The sequence below is a fragment of the Pagrus pagrus genome (genome assembly GCF_965226575.1).
Source record: "Pagrus pagrus genome assembly, chromosome: 21".
In the NCBI taxonomy this organism is placed as follows: domain Eukaryota; kingdom Metazoa; phylum Chordata; class Actinopteri; order Spariformes; family Sparidae; genus Pagrus; species Pagrus pagrus.
This window is the reverse complement of record NC_140208.1, coordinates 14,096,271-14,113,839: the sequence shown is the minus strand read 5'-3', so window position 1 is coordinate 14,113,839 and position 17,569 is coordinate 14,096,271. Positions and strand designations below refer to the sequence as shown.

At 40.9% G+C, this 17,569-nt stretch overlaps 2 protein-coding genes across 3 annotated transcripts in view; both read left to right on the top strand.

Moving 5' to 3' along the window:
* The window catches only part of LOC311249975 (liprin-alpha-3-like), a 28,978-nt gene extending 17,094 nt beyond the window's left edge, over nucleotides 1–11,884 (top strand). For both annotated transcript variants that reach the window (XM_084341435.1, XM_084341434.1), the window contains 23 exons: nucleotides 467–560; nucleotides 699–833; nucleotides 930–1,013; nucleotides 1,110–1,241; nucleotides 1,332–1,394; nucleotides 2,290–2,369; nucleotides 2,695–2,878; nucleotides 2,976–3,169; nucleotides 3,293–3,536; nucleotides 3,782–3,921; nucleotides 4,020–4,168; nucleotides 4,268–4,364; nucleotides 4,640–4,721; nucleotides 4,814–5,014; nucleotides 5,110–5,172; nucleotides 5,607–5,633; nucleotides 7,266–7,441; nucleotides 7,529–7,626; nucleotides 7,725–7,900; nucleotides 8,021–8,089; nucleotides 8,575–8,737; nucleotides 11,513–11,581; nucleotides 11,714–11,884. In XM_084341435.1, the coding sequence (XP_084197561.1) occupies nucleotides 467–560; nucleotides 699–833; nucleotides 930–1,013; nucleotides 1,110–1,241; nucleotides 1,332–1,394; nucleotides 2,290–2,369; nucleotides 2,695–2,878; nucleotides 2,976–3,169; nucleotides 3,293–3,536; nucleotides 3,782–3,921; nucleotides 4,020–4,168; nucleotides 4,268–4,364; nucleotides 4,640–4,721; nucleotides 4,814–5,014; nucleotides 5,110–5,172; nucleotides 5,607–5,633; nucleotides 7,266–7,441; nucleotides 7,529–7,626; nucleotides 7,725–7,900; nucleotides 8,021–8,089; nucleotides 8,575–8,737; nucleotides 11,513–11,565 (2,704 nt within the window). In that variant the 3' untranslated portion in view covers nucleotides 11,566–11,581; nucleotides 11,714–11,884. The remainder of the gene's footprint in view (nucleotides 1–466; nucleotides 561–698; nucleotides 834–929; nucleotides 1,014–1,109; nucleotides 1,242–1,331; nucleotides 1,395–2,289; nucleotides 2,370–2,694; nucleotides 2,879–2,975; nucleotides 3,170–3,292; nucleotides 3,537–3,781; nucleotides 3,922–4,019; nucleotides 4,169–4,267; nucleotides 4,365–4,639; nucleotides 4,722–4,813; nucleotides 5,015–5,109; nucleotides 5,173–5,606; nucleotides 5,634–7,265; nucleotides 7,442–7,528; nucleotides 7,627–7,724; nucleotides 7,901–8,020; nucleotides 8,090–8,574; nucleotides 8,738–11,512; nucleotides 11,582–11,713) is intronic.
* Nucleotides 11,885–16,286: 4,402 nt separating this feature from the next.
* On the top strand, nucleotides 16,287–17,233 carry fgf21 (fibroblast growth factor 21; the record flags this gene model as incomplete). The annotated part of the gene is made up of 4 exons (XM_084341464.1): nucleotides 16,287–16,434; nucleotides 16,564–16,641; nucleotides 16,750–16,853; nucleotides 16,946–17,233. The coding sequence occupies 4 exons, from the start codon at nucleotides 16,287–16,289 to the stop codon at nucleotides 17,231–17,233; spliced, it is 618 nt and encodes a 205-aa protein (XP_084197590.1).
* Between the last annotated feature and the right edge of the window lie 336 nt (nucleotides 17,234–17,569).

Sequence of the window (17,569 nt, the reverse complement as noted above, 5' to 3'; positions counted from 1 at the left end):
ACCTCATTCAACCAGCAGGAGATTTTCATTCACATGTGTGACCGCAACCCAAGCCAATCAGAGGCAGTGTAGGGCAGAGTGGGATCCATAATAATCACCATGCCTGTAAGGCAAAATCCAGGGGAAAATTCCACAAATCACTCACTACCGCTTGTGACGGGGTAATTCCACGGCAACTTACCCAGAATTCAGAACTTTTCCCAGTTCATATTATGGATTTTCTTGGAAAAAATCATGTAAAAGCTTTTATTAAATTCATGGGACCTTGCAAATTTGGCTCTCCGAGCTAAATTCAATCATTTTTGTGATTCTTTGTATTTTCAGCCCAACCAATTGTTTTCTTTTTGCCAGTAAGGAGGAAATGTCTTTGTCAAGCTACGCTCCTGCATATAGTCACATAAATCATGTTGTGTTGTCCGACATCTGCAGCTCTAATAATTCAATGGTGACTTGGTGTTGATTGCAGGTACCTCAGCGCCCAGAGGGAGGCGACTTCTCTCCATGATATCAAAGACAAGCTGGAAAACGAGCTGGCCAGCAAGGAATCACTGCACAGACAGGTAAGGAGTGTCTCAAATAATCCAGCACCCAACTACAGTCGGTATGAAATTGTCAGTACTTTCCATGTTTGATGCGGGAGTTATATGGTAGTATCTAATCTCTGTCTCTTCTATATTTGTTTCCGTCCATGTTTCCAGAGTGAAGAGAAGAACAGGCAGCTACAGGAGCGTCTGGATGAAGCCAAGCAGAAGCTCCAGCAGACTCTACAGAGGGCAGAGACGCTGCCTGAGATCGAGGCCCAGCTTGCCCAAAGGGTTGCTGCTCTCAACAAGGTACATTGAGACCAGCGCTCTCATATTCAGTCCATTCATGCATCATAAACAGTCTTGTCGGAACATCTGGAAATATTCTTGTTTCCTCTAATTTAGGCAGAGGAGCGCCATGGAAACTTTGAGGAGCGGCTACGGCAAATGGAAGCTCAACTTGAGGAGAAGAACCAAGAGCTGCAGAGGGTAACACCATTTATTTTTCTCTACTTGGCTGAGAAATTAAAGTTTGTCGTCCACGCCATTTCTATCCTGAGCATCTCTCTCATGGCTTTGTTTCAGGCGAGGCAGAGGGAGAAGATGAATGACGAACACAACAAACGCCTCTCAGACACAGTGGACAAGCTTCTGTCCGAGTCCAACGAGAGACTGCAGCTCCACCTCAAAGAGAGGATGGCAGCGCTGGAGGAGAAGGTAACAAGAAGATTAGTGGTGCAGAACATTTTGTGATTATAGTAAATACGAATGTGTAAAAAATGTGACTTCATTCTTCTGCTCTGCTAGAATGCTCTCTCAGAGGAACTGTCCAATATGAAGAAAATCCAAGACGACCTTCTAGCTAATAAGGTATTCAGCTATGTTATCACGTCATTTTAATGTTCTGTGTGTGAGAGGTTGAGGCACTTTTTAAATCTTGTGCATGATTAAACTTTCAACAACATTTTCTTGCATTTGCTCTAAAAAGATACACTTTTGATCACTCTCATCTACACTTTTTGCTGAAAATGTTTGGATTGTCTATCTGTCGTATTCATACCCCAAACAAATAGGGGGGAGCACGTCACTTACTCCTGCTAACTCTAGCTGCCTTTAGCTAGTTAACTCAGTTAACTGTGCAGCTAGCTGTTTTAGGGTTAGAGTTCATTTTAGTTCATTTTCGATTGTTCAAAGGAGACATATTATACTCATTTTCAGGTTAATAATTTTCAGCACTGTATTTCCCCTTCTGTCTGAGATGCTCTGTTTTAGCTCCTATCTCTTTAAGGCCCACCTCCTGAATACCCAGTCTGCTCTGATTGGGCAGCTCACATATGCCTGAGCCAGCACCGCTAACAACAACAGAGCAGCTGTGCCGTATGAATTGTTACGTGCCAACTAGACACTAGGCATAAATTATGCTAATGTGTGACATGGTGACGTAGTGTGTGACGTAGTGTACAAAGTCACAAAATTAAAAGCGGGACTACTGACGAGGTGTTTCAGGAGCAGTGTCTTCTGAGGGAGAGAGGAGCTTCTGTTGGTGTGAACATTGACCTATTTAACTTATAAGATCTTTTACGTGCACAAGAACCTTTATAAAAAACTGAAGGAAAGGAAAAAAAAAACCTTTAATTCTGCACCTTTAATTCTTAAACATAATTTTTTTCCAGTTCTCACAAATCCATCTGTAAATGAGATGTGTAATGTTTCACGAATAGGAGGCAAAAAAGCAAATAATAGTCTTCTCTCCTTCGTCCTTTAGGAGCAGCTCCTTGCTGAACTGGAGCGAATCCAACTGGAGCTGGATCAGCTGAGAGGCAGGCCCGGCTCTTCTTATTCCAGGTCAGACACAATGAACCTTTAAGGGGATGTACTGTATTTATACAGTGTGTCCTGCATTAAAACAAACACAAACAAAGACTCCCAAGGGAGAATACAACACACTGCCCGTTCTGAGCACAAGTTTGTGTTTACTCTCCTGTTTAGTCTTACTGTACTTCCACTTATATCTTTATTTAAAGTAATTATTTATACTTCTCCTAGAGGGGGTTGTTCCGCCTCACAAATATGCAAATATTTGCGATGTTAATTCATGTGGATAAAACTCTTATAATGTGGTTTGTTTTTTCACTGTGGCATAACAAATGAATTCTTCATCTCACCACAGGGCGGGCAGCGTCAGCTCACTTCCCTCCACCCTTTTTCGAAGATCTCTTCCAGGCAGCGCCTCGGAGCTGCGGTACCCCCAGGGTGGAGGCTCGCTCCCATCCGGCTACAGCAGCTCCTCTGGTGGGGTGGTGGTCAGGCGGGCACACCGCGGCCGGTGGGGGCCTAGGGACGATGGTAACAAGGTGCGAATCTTACAATGAGATACTGGTGATGTAGATAAAATGTGCTATTCAGATGATAATTTCCTGCATCCTACCCTCCATTTTTGCCTCCTCCCAGTATGGAGAGTGGGACAGCGGCACTATGCTGGGTCCAGGTTTTGAGGGTGGCGTGGAGGGTGGCTGCTCTGATGACGAGGATGACAGGGAGACTCTGTTCGGATCGGAGCTGCTCTCGCCCAGCGGACAGACAGATGTACAGACTTTGGCCATCATGCTACAGGAGCAACTGGAGGCCATCAACAAGGAGATTAAGTGAGTTTTATGTCAATTATTACCATTTATCAGACTAATTTGAGCTCATACAGCTAAATAATGATGTTAACTTCCTGTTAGAATAATTCAGAGATTTAAAAATCTTCTCTGCTCTCCTCTCAGGCTGATTCAGGAGGAAAAGGAGAGCACAGAGATGAGGGCAGAGGAGATCGAGAGCCGGGTCAGCAGCGTGGCCCTCGATGCCTCACCTCTTCCACCCTCCTCGCTGGGAGGACGGGACAGCGTCGGGAGGGGATACATGACTCCTTCCATCACCTCCTCCACGTTGGCGTCTCCCTCACCACCCAGTTCTGGACATTCCACCCCCCGTCTGCCACATTCCCCTGCCAGGGAGACAGACAGACAGGTACTGTGTCGAGGTTGTGGTATAAGCCAAGAATAGTCAAGTCTTGTACAGTGTTAGACCCTGAAGTCGAGTGAGGAAAAACAAACAGTGGCGTCTCCAAGCAGGGAGTACGGAACAGACAAACAAAATCATAGAATATGAATATCACAATGACAAAACCTATGATACAAGTAGATTATGTGATGTGATATTTAATTTAGGGAAGAGCCTTTATAAATTGTCCCAAATTTTTTTCCACCCTCCAGAATAGCAAAGATGGTGAAGAATGCAGAGCACTCGCCCTGATCGACTCCACCCCTCCTCCTGTTCCTCGAGCCCTACGACTGGACCGAATGACACACACTCACCCGGGCGCAGGCCTTGACGATCACCGTGAATTTCGCAGGTACTCTCCAGAGGGTTTGACCCGTTTATGAGGCTAACAAGCTAGCCTTCAGATGCGCTCACTGTTCCTTCCTCTTTTTCCTTTCTTTGTCCTTGTAGCCTCTCTGCTGATGGCGTCACCACAGCTAGCCAGGATTCCCTCCACAAAGCCAGCAAAAAGAAAAGCATCAAGTCGTCCATCGGTCGTCTTTTTGGGAAAAAGGAAAAGGGGAGGATCGGTGCACCTGGGCGCGAATCTGCCTCGCTGGGTCAGTGAACAGATCGGAATCTGCTCATGCTCAATCCATTTTGAAGCTGTTTACAGTATTGTTAAATTAAATATTATTTCTAACCTTTGACCTCTCCAGCCTCCACACCCTCCGATGACCTGGGTTCAGCCGATCCGTTAGGCCTGACTAAACTTGGGACCGGAACAGTGGAAAAAGACCGCCGTAGCAAAAAGAAGTGAGATCAGTCACCTTTCAACACGCTTCTTGTGTTATTCAGAGAGGCGACTATGTATTACTAACTGGCACAGTCAGGTGGAGCATGACATTAATCAGGCCAGGGGCTTTGATTTAAAAAGTATATGCTCATGTTTTGCTGCTAGGCACAGACGTCATGGTGTTTAACATCTCAAGTTCAATGGGATTTTCTATTTATAAAAGTAGACAGTGGTAAGGTGAGCTATGATGAAGTTAATCTCTGTCAAACTCTCTGTTTTCCACTCTGCTTGCCAGGCACGACCTTTTAGAGGAAGCCTGTCGTCAGGGTCTGCCTTTCGCCTCATGGGATGGCCCGACTGTTGTTACATGGCTTGAGGTACTTCATGCTAAATGGGAGGATGAGTTCAGTTCAGTGTCAGCAAATCATTGCAAAGTGTTGCCATTCACGTCTAATTTCCGTTAATCCAGCTGTGGGTAGGGATGCCAGCGTGGTACGTCGCAGCCTGTCGTGCCAACGTGAAGAGCGGCGCCATCATGGCTAACCTGTCGGACACGGAGATCCAGAGGGAGATCGGCATCAGCAACCCTCTGCACCGGCTCAAACTCCGCCTGGCCATCCAGGAAATGGTCTCCCTCACCAGTCCGTCTGCACCGGCGAGCACTCGCTCTGTAAGGCTCGGTGAAAAGCACAATGAATACACAGCTGTAAACATCACGTGTTCACACAGCTGAAGACGACTGATATTTGTTTCCTGTCATTACAGTCGACCAGTAATATTTGGATGACACACGCTGAGATGGAGTCTCTCACTGCTGCCACCAAGCCAGTAAGAATATTACATTTCATATCGAATCTAAACAGAGTTCGATATTTTAGCAGATTGATTTACTTTGTTTTGACACTATTACAGTGTTTTCTGTATTTAGTCATGTCGTATAATAATTTTCTTTTTCTTTGTCTCTGATTAGGCATGTTTGGCTACACCTTTCCCTTACTATTCCCTCAAAATCTGTTTTGATGTAGTGTTTTTTCCGACTAATTCTCACTCAACTAACAAAACTTTTACTCCCTCTGCCTTCCCCCCCACTCCTCCTCTTCTTCTTCTTCTCCATTCTGTCCTGACGCTGATTCACCATAACAAACACACACACGCACACAAACACACTCCCCACCCCCACCCCCACCGGTGATCTCGCCCTCTCTCTATGCAACTCTCTGTCACCCCTTTCTCTTTCATTTCTCCCACATCCGAAACACAAGGAGCAGAAGGAGTTCAGCTGGGACCAGGTGAGTTTGTGGTGCGGGTGATTATCAGGTAGCGCAGGATAATGTGACGTTCATTAACAACACAAACACATATTACTCCCTGATATATATATATATATATATATATATATATATATATATATATATATATATATATATATATATATATATATATATACATGATTGGACATTTGAACTCCACTGTTCCTCATGTAAACTGTAATGTACTGTAGGAAGAGCAAACGGTAGCATGCTCTAGCTGAGCCTGTTTTCAGACAGGTGCAGGTAAAACTGTAAAATCACCCACATTTTATAGTTAAGGCTTTTTCTTCAGCAGCAACATTGTGTCCCGTCTTAATAAATAAATACACTTTAGAATCACTTCAATCACAGTACAACTTTCAAATAAGGCATTCTTGTAGGGGTCGCAGGGATTTAGATTTTTTTTTATTTATTACCACACACAACATACAATTAACAGGTAACACTTGCATGGCTGGGATTGAGCTAGCTTAAGCCCTGCCACACAGTCAGAAACACAGCCTCTAATTGGTCAACAGCCTCAAACTAAGCCATCAGAGCTAGTGTACGGCGAGTCAGTCAAGCCTAACCCTTTTTTTTATTCACCGGATGGCAACTGCTTCAATACTAATGTCATAATAAATAAGCATCTATCTAAAAACACAGTTTAACTACGGCTCAGCTGTAATTAATGGCTTTATTAATGTTTGATAAATCATTTCAGCTAATGCCTCAGCAATTCCCTCAGAGGGACTGTACATGCAGCAAGTGGTCAATGTTAAGACATTAAGTTATTAAAAGTCATTATCAACAGCTTATCAACCCTTTGTAAATGGTACCTTCTAAGAAAGTGATACCAAATCGATATTAACACAAAATTTCTGTTTAACTCAGAGATCAACATCAACATCCCTCCAAAGGCATCACCTCTTTGTGATTTTAGCTTAAGTCCCAAGTTTCCCATTTCCTGTGAGGAGTGTTTTGCATGATTGCTGGTAGGCCAGGAGTGTGTATACAGCTCTGCAGTGTATATAGAGTTCTCAGGAAGGAGAGGCAGCTGCAGACAGAGGGACTTTGTTTATTTTTGAGAGTTATAGGTTAAACTTTGAGGCCCATCCTGTTTTTTCTACCTTAAAGATATAATATGTAACATTTCTGCACCGCGCATATTTTGTTGAGCCGTGTATTTACATCATCTCAAGTGTTTCCAGCAATGTTCAAACCCGGAGAAGCCGTAAGTCCACTCGAGTTAACGGTCGCGTGTTTCATTTGGTCGCTAGTCGCTGTAACTTCCGGGGAAACGTCAGATGATAGGTCAGATTATATATTATTATCTTATAAACATTACCTCACCCATCACCATTTCTGCCTGAGACACGTAGAAAGATTTGTATCAGCAATTTTGGTTGTTTAACAGTGAGGAACAGAAAGTCCCATGATCAGTTTTGTTTTTTGATCACCCCTTGTCTGCCACATAATGAGGCTTCAAAATACATATGAAAAACGATGTTTCATATTCAGGTCCTTGTTCTAGATGTCACCAATTTGAAGACTGTTTTACATCTTGTGTTTTATGCACCTTGTTTGTTTTCTTTCTCTTTTTTCATCTCCATCACCTGCACCGTCCTCCAGATCCTGGCCTATGGAGACATGAACCACGAGTGGGTGGGAAACGAGTGGCTGCCCAGTCTGGGTTTGCCCCAGTACCGCTCCTATTTCATGGAGTCGCTGGTGGACGCCCGCATGCTCGATCACCTCACCAAGAAAGAGCTGAGGGGCCAGCTGAAGATGGTGGACAGTTTCCACAGGTATGTCAGACATTTTTCTTTTTTCTTTTTTTGCACCTTCCTCTTGGGTTTGAGAGAATTAGGGAAATATGTCTTTCTCTCTGACAGGGTGAGTCTTCACTATGGTATCATGTGCTTGAAGCGCTTGAACTATGACAGGAAGGAGCTGGAGAGGAAGAGGGATGAGAGTCAACACCAGAACCAAGGTGAGGCCTGTGGTTAACAGCCAAACTCTCTCTTTCACACATCATTTTTGACCTGTGTTGAACTGATAATAACGCCCTGCCTGTGTCCACCTCCGCAGATGTAATGGTGTGGTCCAACGAGCGAGTTATGTGTTGGGTGCAGTCCATCGGCCTGAAAGAGTTTGCTGACAACCTATTAGAAAGCGGCGTGCACGGGGCCCTCCTGGCGCTAGACGACACCTTCGACTACACCGACCTGGCTCTCCTCCTCCAGATACCCAATCAGAACACGCAGGTACTCCACAACAACTTGTAGAAGGCTTATCTCTCACCTTCTGCCGAGATAATCCTAATCTTTAACTCTTAAATTATCTTAATTATGATCTTAAATCTCGTGTTTGTCTATCTTTTGCAGGCGCGGCAGCTCCTGGAGAAGGAGTACAACGCTCTCATCTCCATGGGAACAGAGAGGAGGCCAGATGAGGTAGGACAAAGCAGATGTCAGGAGAAAATCAATCACGATAATCACCCCTGCCAGGAGGCGGGAGTGTGTGTTGATTGTAGCCACCCTGACTGAGACTATTTTACTTAACAAAAGGGCCTTTGATCCGAACTTTTTGCCCTTTGTTAGATATGTGACAGGATAATTTCCTCTCAGTGGTCAAACAGCCGACTGAAATATCTCCATTCCTTATAAAGAGAGCCTTTATATGGCATCAGGGTTAGTACCACTGCTGGCAAATTGTCGGCGTGCCAAAGTGGTTCAGCTGTGTTTACACAACTGCTAATTGCTTAGTTACAGCGTCCAGGACTAAAAACTGTGCAACTGTGTAATACTGTCACAACAACTCCTGCTTTGTCAGATACTACTTTGTTAAACGCCACTAATGCATAATGAATAAGACCCTGAAATAGATACCCTCCACTGTGTTATTTTTAATCACTGCTGTTGCTTGATCGTCTCTGCAGGACGGCACGAAAACATTCACACGGTCACCATCGTGGAGGAAGATGTTCAGGGAGAAGGACCTCCGCGGCGTGACCGCCGACTCCTCGGAAACGTTACCTGCCAACTTCCGTGCCTCGGCCATCTCGACCCCCTCCGTCACCCTGAGGAAAGTCCAGAGTGAAGGTGAGGAGATGCGGCTCACAGCAAGGCGTCATACAGCGGTCACTTCCTGTTTAAAACACTTGCGGGGAAAAAACAATAACGTGCATTATGAAATAATAAACTAGTCATACTGACAAATAAAGGTAAACATGTTGTGACGCAGAAAAGCCGCAGAGAATGTTACTGCGTGCAAATCTGTGTTACTTCAGCCTGAAGTTATTTGTTTATTTAAACTTCACACAAGTGAGAGCTGTGGTGATGAAAGTCAGCATAAGAATAACAATAGAACAAAACTGGAATATGGTGATGAAGGTCAAAAGCTTTTGATGACTGAGTTTAAGAGCCGAGATGAAGCATGAAGATTACTGTTAATGAGGCCAAAAAACCATAAAGGGGAATGAGAAACAACTGAGTAACCATGCAGTATTTTAGGCTATTTTCATTCACTAGTGTCCAGCGTGCAAATCAGTGGTAATTCTAGCATGTGTTCACCAACGATGTGAGTTTATTACCTAGATAGCAGTGTTTTCCCCGAGATCTGTGGAAGGCTGAGGTGCATGTATTTGGAGTGAGGGTTTAGGAGTCATCCCCCAAGAAAGTCTTAAATTATAACAACATTTTAGGCCATTATTATTAGGATATCTGTGTATAAAACGTTGGGAAAGCTTGAGCTCATAATAAAAAAGATCCACACTAAAAAAGCTTATTGATGAAAGTTGCTCAAGATATCTAACTATAATCATTAGATCTGTCATTTTGTTAGTTTTGATGCACTCCACCTTCATTTTACATTCGTGTTAGGTATGGCGCTGCACCTAAGCCTTACAACCGTAGAGAAAACCTTGAAATTACAAATGCAATTTGTACTGCAGATAATCATTTTGATGGAGTATGTTTTTCCTTCCCTCCAGACTGCCTTGCCTGTTATATACTGTATACCTATCCTTACAAAAGTGTCACCTGTAAAACCTGCCTTTTCAAAATCGCGATTTCACATGTGAACTGAATTTATTCACTTCATTTGAACTAGAAATTTAACATTTGAAAAGGAAATAATGTCACAGTGATTGGCTTTTTAAAGATTAATGAACATTTCCACATAACAAATGTTCGTGTTCACATGTTATTTACATACTTTAATATATGATTGGCTTTTTCCCACATCTGGAAACACAACATTGCACATGAAATCATATAACATTTGCTTTTCAAGGTGTAAATTCCACATTTTTGCACATTTTGTTACATGCAATAGGCTATTCTCACGTGTGAACTAGACAGTTTCACAAGTGATTGGCTTTTTCTGTGCATATGAAAGAACATTTCCACATGAGAAATGTATATTGTCACATGTGGAAACATTTTGTGGTTGTGTCATCATCATCTGGTAAGAGTTGAGAGCAAAGACTGTTTTAGGTGAATTGTTACAGATTTTAGCCATACTGTATTCACAAACGGTGGAAAATCAAACCCAAAACAGGAACAACATGCACTACGGCCAAGGTTGTTTTGAAAAGGATCGTGTGCTATTTTAAGCTGTCCCAGAGAAGCAGTTTTTTTTTTTACATTTGGGGAAATCGAGGAAATCCAGTAAACTCTCACACCATCGGCTTGTTTGAATGTCAGATTTTTCCATGTCCACTTTACAACAGACAGATGGTATTTAGGTGAAACATCTCAGTGGTGCTTACAGTCAAACAGATATAAACAGCCAGATAAATACAAGGGAACTGTCTGGGACATTACTGGGCTGACAGTAAGTTAGGAGTCCAGAGTACACACAGAGTCACCAGCAGCAGCTGATTTGCTTAGCTTAGCACATAAACTGTAAACAGGGAAACAGTTTGAGCCTTATTAGCCCACTAATTAGCAGGTTAAGAGATGCTGATATGGACATTTATACAAATACAAATGTTATTGGTATAAATATATATGACATATGTCAAAGTATGTTATTTATATACATAAACATATATGTATGGGCTGAACAGATATGTCAACATATTAAATTGTTCCAATTTCCAGGTTTCCTTTATGATTTGTACATAAATGTACATATAGTTCATATAGGCCTATGGGAACTACATGTATGTATATATATTACATATATGAGCATGTTCACCCCTATATCCAATCTGTGTGCTAAACTATCCATCCACTAGCAGTAGCTTCATATTTACCTAACAGACAATTTATAGACCATATTCAGACAGCGGCCATTTTCCTGTCACTCTCAGGGTGGGAAGCTCGAATGCTGGGATAATGCTACGCTGTTTTCTGGGTTGCAAGTTGCATTAACGAAGGGAATCTTACACATTTTATTTTTATTTCACAATTTCCTAATTGATCAGCACTGTAAAGACAATGGATATTGAAAATCTGGAGGGGCATCAGGCCATATCGGGAAGAGGTGAAATGATGACAATATGTCAGATTTTCGACATTTATATGACTTGCAACCTATAAAACAAGCAGCATAACATTATCCCAGCAGATGAGCTGCCCAGCCTGAGCATGGCGGCAGAGGAAAATGGCCGCCGTGTGAATATGGTCTCATGGCTTTCTACACACGTGGTTATATGCATACAAATGTGCATGCTCACTATGCATATAAATGAATGGCCTTTCAGAGGCAAATACCAACACTAGCCTATTCCTCACCGTAGTCGGAGCTACAGAAGCCTTTTTTATGTTAATGGGAAAATATTTATCTATTCAACTATCAATCTAAACAGGGTTTTTTTTATTATTTGTTTGTCCATATATATTTACTAAACACCTTCTTTTCTCTGTCAGTAAACTCTGGTCCAAGAGGAGAGTCGGGATCCGTGAGAACATATTCCTGCTAAAAGATAAGCACACCAGGTGAGAAAAGCACCCTCTCTCTGACGAGTGTATCCGTAGCTAAAAATAGCTCGTGTGAACGCCAAATCAAACATCTCATCTCAGCGGGAGCTATCACAGTTATTCACGTGTGTGTTTTATCCCATTCTGTAGAACCCCACCTCCATCCTTACCCGAGGAAAAAAAAACAACACATTTTTGAAGAGAAAAAAAAAAAAAAACTGAGGATGAAAATCAAAAACGGACACTAGAAGACGACCAACATCGTTCGAGCCGGATGTCTCGGAAAATCAAAGACACTGAGTGAATGATTTCTGAAAAGATGATAAAATAATGAGTGAATGCGTGTTCATCCATCTGTTTCTCTCTCTCTCTCTCTCTCTCTCTCTCTCTCTCTCGCTCTCTCTCACTCCATCTCGATCCATAGTTGTGGCATGACGCTGTTTGATTCTGTAGAAAGTGGCCTGTAGAAAGTGACCATCGCCTATCGTGAATACATCTTCTGTTTTCTGAGTGTGAGATGGCAATATTGACACAACAAATTTATAGTTTTTTGAATCAGAAACTGCATTCCTGTTCAGATCAAGAGAAACGACGCCCCCGGCACGCATCGTTGCAGGTGATCTTACCTTGATTTGTAGACTGACAATAGAACATACTCTGCCTAGTAACACCACAATACAGTAGAGTCTGGGGAGAGGGGAGCTTCAACGGGAGAGTGTAAGTGTACACACGGGGGAAACGACATGTATGTTCTTAAGCCATAACAGACATGAGATGCACAAATGTGAATAGGACAGACAATGAGACAATTAGCAAAGTGCTTTATGACAAAATCCTGTTCAAACTGGGAAAAAAAGAGTTAAGCATTTGTGTTAATATGCATGCCAAAATCAACCATTTTAGAGTGAACGTCATGATATCAATCATCTAATGATGTGAACGCTTGGGTCAGGACTTTGTAAAATGTGTGTATTTTATTTTTATCATTTTTTATGATAACTGCTATTGTATGTATGTACAGTATGTATGTGTGTGTATTAAACTGTACGTTCATTTCATACTTAGTTTTAAGACTGACTGTAATTTCATTTTAGGTTGACGAAAGGAAAATATGTTTTAAAATTATGGACATTTACGATATGCTACTTGTATGTGTACATTTTGAAGAAAAAAAAAACAAATTGTGTTATGATTTAAATTCATATTACTGGAGAGTAGTGATGATAATTGAATATAATATGATAACAATAATGATAATGATTGTAAAAGCTGTAATTAAAAAACATACCTGTACAAGGCTGCTGAAGGAGTTATTTCCCCCTCACACTGACCGCTCACAGAAGATCACAGGTAAGTGGTTATTAATGGAGCTGGAGGTCATCTTTTCAGACTGTGAACCAATAATCAGTTTCAGATAAAGTAGGGGTAAGTAAGTAATGGGTAAGGGGTAAGGGACGGGTATATTCATGTCTTTACCTGTTCAGTACAGTGTGTAGTCTTGATTAGACTACAGTTTAAGACTTCATTTATCTCATTATATTGGTCTCCTTTATAAAGTCCTTTATTATCTATGCATAATAGCAAAGACATTGACTCAGCTATATCCTTCAAACTGCATGTTTGTGCTCAGTCAGGGTGAAGTGATCGCCACAGGACTGGAACTGAGCCAAAGCAGGAAGAGGAAACCCCACAATGCTTTTTAGACACAGGACAGGCTATAAATAGTACAGGTGTTTGCGTCCCAGACTTGTAACATATTGCTGCCACGCCACTGTTATAATGTGAAACGGTGTATAAAATGTTTCACATCTTAACCAAATAGTTTCATGTGAAAATGTTTTGATGGAAATATTTTTAAAATATATTATAAATACTCATAGATATACATAAATAGCATATTTATAACAAGAAAAGCTCCATGTTATGTTAGTTTATGTGATGAAAGAATGTGAAAATATCTTGTTAAATAAAAAACGTTTCACCTTATTATTCGTTTTTCTTTATCTGGTGTGGCAGCAATATGTTGCTGAAATAAATGACTGGAAGATTTATTGAATATTTATTGTTTTGAATTATATTCTGTTATTTTGCAACATAAATCAATTTCAATTGCCTTTCTTATGCCAGTCCATAATGTATGGAGTTAACTGCTGTTTGCTTTAAGTGCAAAATGGCATTTTCTCTTTCTCTCCTTTTCTCTAACATCAGGAACACACACATTTTTCCATCTGTGTATGCCTATATACTATATAAACACACAGACAGAGTCAGCGTCAGCAGAGTATAACAGATGGTAAATCAAATAAAATGTACAGTAGACGCATGCGGTCATTGTGCACTACTTCTGATACACAACTGTCAAAGAAAAATGCAAAAACAATGTGGTGTGAGGGGATGTGGGACAGTTGTGGGAGATTGGGGGAGGAAAAAGTAAAGGATAAAGGAAGACCTACACTTTTTCATTCAGGGGAAATAAGTAAAACCACTGGATACACACCTGTTACCTGGTGAGCTATATAATATATGCTAACAGATACTACATGTGAGTGCACAAAGGAAGGTTTAAAGGATGGATGAAAAAAATCAAATCCCCTCACAGTCACAAAACCACTAAATCAGTGACTCTGGCTCCATCTCCTGGCTGAGGTCCATCTTTTAAACCACAACCTTTTTTTATCATTCTTTCATTACGTGGAATTAATTTGTTTCATAAGCTGAATTTAAACAGAATTGTTCAGTGTCGCTTCGGTTATACTGAGGCAGGAACATGAAGCAGACACTTAATTAATAATTACATAATGAAAGGGAAGGAATATTTTTAGACTTTCTCAAATATAAGAAAATGTGTAATAGGCTCCACTATTTTTTAAAAGCTTTTTGCAGTAGTATTATATATTTTTTTCACATTTTCTGTTATTATCTGGGTCATGTGTCGGCCTTGGCTGTAAATAATACAGGTACTGGCACACGCTTGTTGTTTGTTGTTTGAAGCTCTGATGGAGACCTAGAGGTCAAAACATGTTTCCTTTTATTAATGTCTTGCCATTTTACAAGGATTTAGCCGCTACAATAAAGACATTTGTTACATCAGGAGTGCATGTCCTTCTTGTTTTCTAAGCATTGCTTTCCTGTGTTTTCCAAGATGAACCAACACATCTACATTGTGTGACACAGAACAACAAGTCATCTCTTTTCCCGGAGTAGTTGTCAGTGTTTACAACCACCATTCTGTTTATATTGATGTTTATGTTTCACTTTCAACAACAGGAAGCATGTGTGGGCACGTTTCTTTATCAAATAAGCTACGAGCATTGAAATGTTTTTTGTTTGTTTGTTAAATCAAGCTGCCTCAGATGTTCCATATTTAATAATGGTCTCACAATACTGGTGTTTGCTCAAATTGGTTAAAGGCTCCTCCTGACAGCCTCAAGAATCATTTCTTTAAGAATAGCAAACTTAAACACAGCTTAATGACGCATTCAGTTTTGATTTACAAGTGATTAAGTGAGAAGCCGTATCAATCTGGATGAACTGGCCCCTGACATAGCGTCCCAATGAAATGAAACAGTGGTAATGCACTTTGAAGAGGAAGTAACGTTTTTTGGTGATGCTCCGTGTTTCTTAACTTCACAAGCATGGCGTGCAGCTCCTCTGGTGACTGCACAGCTGCGGTCACGTAAACACTTGTCTCCTGCCTGTAAATCAGTTTCACCCACCGTTTCACAAACGCACACACGTATCAAAGTAAGATAAACACTGTGAAACACATCCGTGATCATTTATTTAGCAGATGACGCAGACAGATATGTTCGTGTTACATCTTCTGTTTTGCAGTTGTGAAATGTGTATATCTTTGAAGTGGAAGCCTGAATGGAAAGTCGTCCTGAGTTACTGTAAGATTGTTGTTCCACACGTGATGAAGCGCTTCACAAATGACATTTGAGTGTCTTGTTGAACTGCAATATTTAAAATAAAACTAAAAAGGTAATTGATAGTGAAATGTTAGAATTCATATTGGCATTTTTGATGAGTACATTCACACGATTATTTATATTAAAGGTGCACTATGTAGTTTTGGGGAAGACATTTTAATCACAAGAGACAAATCCTCGTTGAATGATTTTTTTTCTGCCTTTTTTTATTCAATTATGGAAAATATAACTATTTCTGAATTTGCTTTGTGACATTAATATTGTAAATATTATATTTCTAAGTTTGAATTTCTTCTCCAAAACTACATAGTGTCCCTTTAAACAAAAACGTGTATTTCGTTTTGCTTCTTGCTAACGTGTAATTGAGCAAGAAAAACAATTTTCATAAATTGCACAATACATATACACAGTATTATTCAGAAGTCCTTTGATTAATGTTAAATCACTCGCTAAGAGAGGTCAAATAGTTCTGAGGAATTTTTCCCACCTGACCTCGTGGGTTGGGAATCTCTTACAGTAAATGAGACGGAAGAAGTCCATACATAGTGTTTGAACACAGGTCTGCCTCTCAGCATTAAATCACGGTTTAATTACGTACAAATGTGTGACTCATACCGTACTCTCATGAAGAAGGACCTCCTTCTCCAAACTCCTTTAAAAGGGCACAAAACTTGCTCCCGTTCAGAATTTGATTGAAAAGAACTCACTTGTACGGAGCCTATTTATTATATTATTATATTATTAATTTATTTTTTTATTTATTTCGAGGCTCCTTTAATCTGTTATTCCAGATGTTTTTGTTTCCACACACCTCCCTCTCCTACCTGTCTTCTCTTCTCTTAATCATCTCACTTCCTTTCTCTCTGTCGTTCTATCTCACTGACTCCAACCCACTTTTATCCTTTAATAGTCAAGTCAGAGAGGTGCACCTCTACACAGGTATTTATGATACTCTTAGTTTTCATCATTTAGTTACACAATTGGTACAATATGAGATAATGCTCCTCTAAAACTGCTTATATTCTTCAATGCACTGACTTCTTTCTGCTTTCGTTCTTCTTGTTGCAGATAATCACAGACGAGGGATGTATCTGCAGATGACCCCGGATGGGAGAGTGTCAGGAAGTGATGCTCAGACCCTCAACAGTGAGTATTTTGCAGATAGAACATTTTCCTTTAAACATCCACACAATACACAGGATACATTGAGGCCAAGAAAATGCGACACAACTGTTTATGTTTCTGTGTTTCCAGGTGTGCTGGAGCTGAAATCAGTGAAATCCGGCCATGTTGCCATCAAAGGACAGTCATCGTCTCTGTTTCTCTGCATGAACAGCGAAGGCCATCTGAGGGGGCAGGTACAGCAAGCAAAGAAAACTTTAATGTGAAACGTCTGTCCTCCCTCCTGTCCTTGACTGACAGTTTACTGTGTATCTCTTGTCCCTTTTAGAGTCACTACACCGATGCTGACTGCACCTTCAGAGAGCTACTCCTGGCAGATGGATACACCCGTTTCCTCTCCTCGCACCACGGATCTCCTGTGTCTCTGGCATCAAAACAGTCCCCGGACCGACACACAGTCCCCTTCACTCGATTCCTACCGCTCAGGAATACCTTGGCAAGGGAGAGTGTAACTGAACAACCAAACAATCAGAGATATTTCGACGTGGACTCTGATGATCCTCTTGGAATGGGTCTTAATAATGTGGTCAGTCCTCAGTTCTCAGTGAACAAGTAACAAATATTAATTTAACAGATATTTAACTATGTGGAGCTTTTAAAAATGTGTTTATTATTGGCCAGGTAGAACCTGCAGACTTGATTTTATGATGAGATGAGTTGTTATTTTGCTTCTCAACATGTTTCTGTGAGGGAAATATGACTGTAACTTATTTATTTATTGTGTGTTTCCAATGGTTATTTAAAAATGTAATATTTTTTGAATACAGCTTCTGAGATTTTATTGTTAGTAATTTAAGAGCATCTTAGTTTCTGAGTAAGAAATGACCCATGTTGCAACATCCCTTGGAGTTTTCTGAGTCCAGCATGGTTCTGTTTATTCAACTCGGTCGTG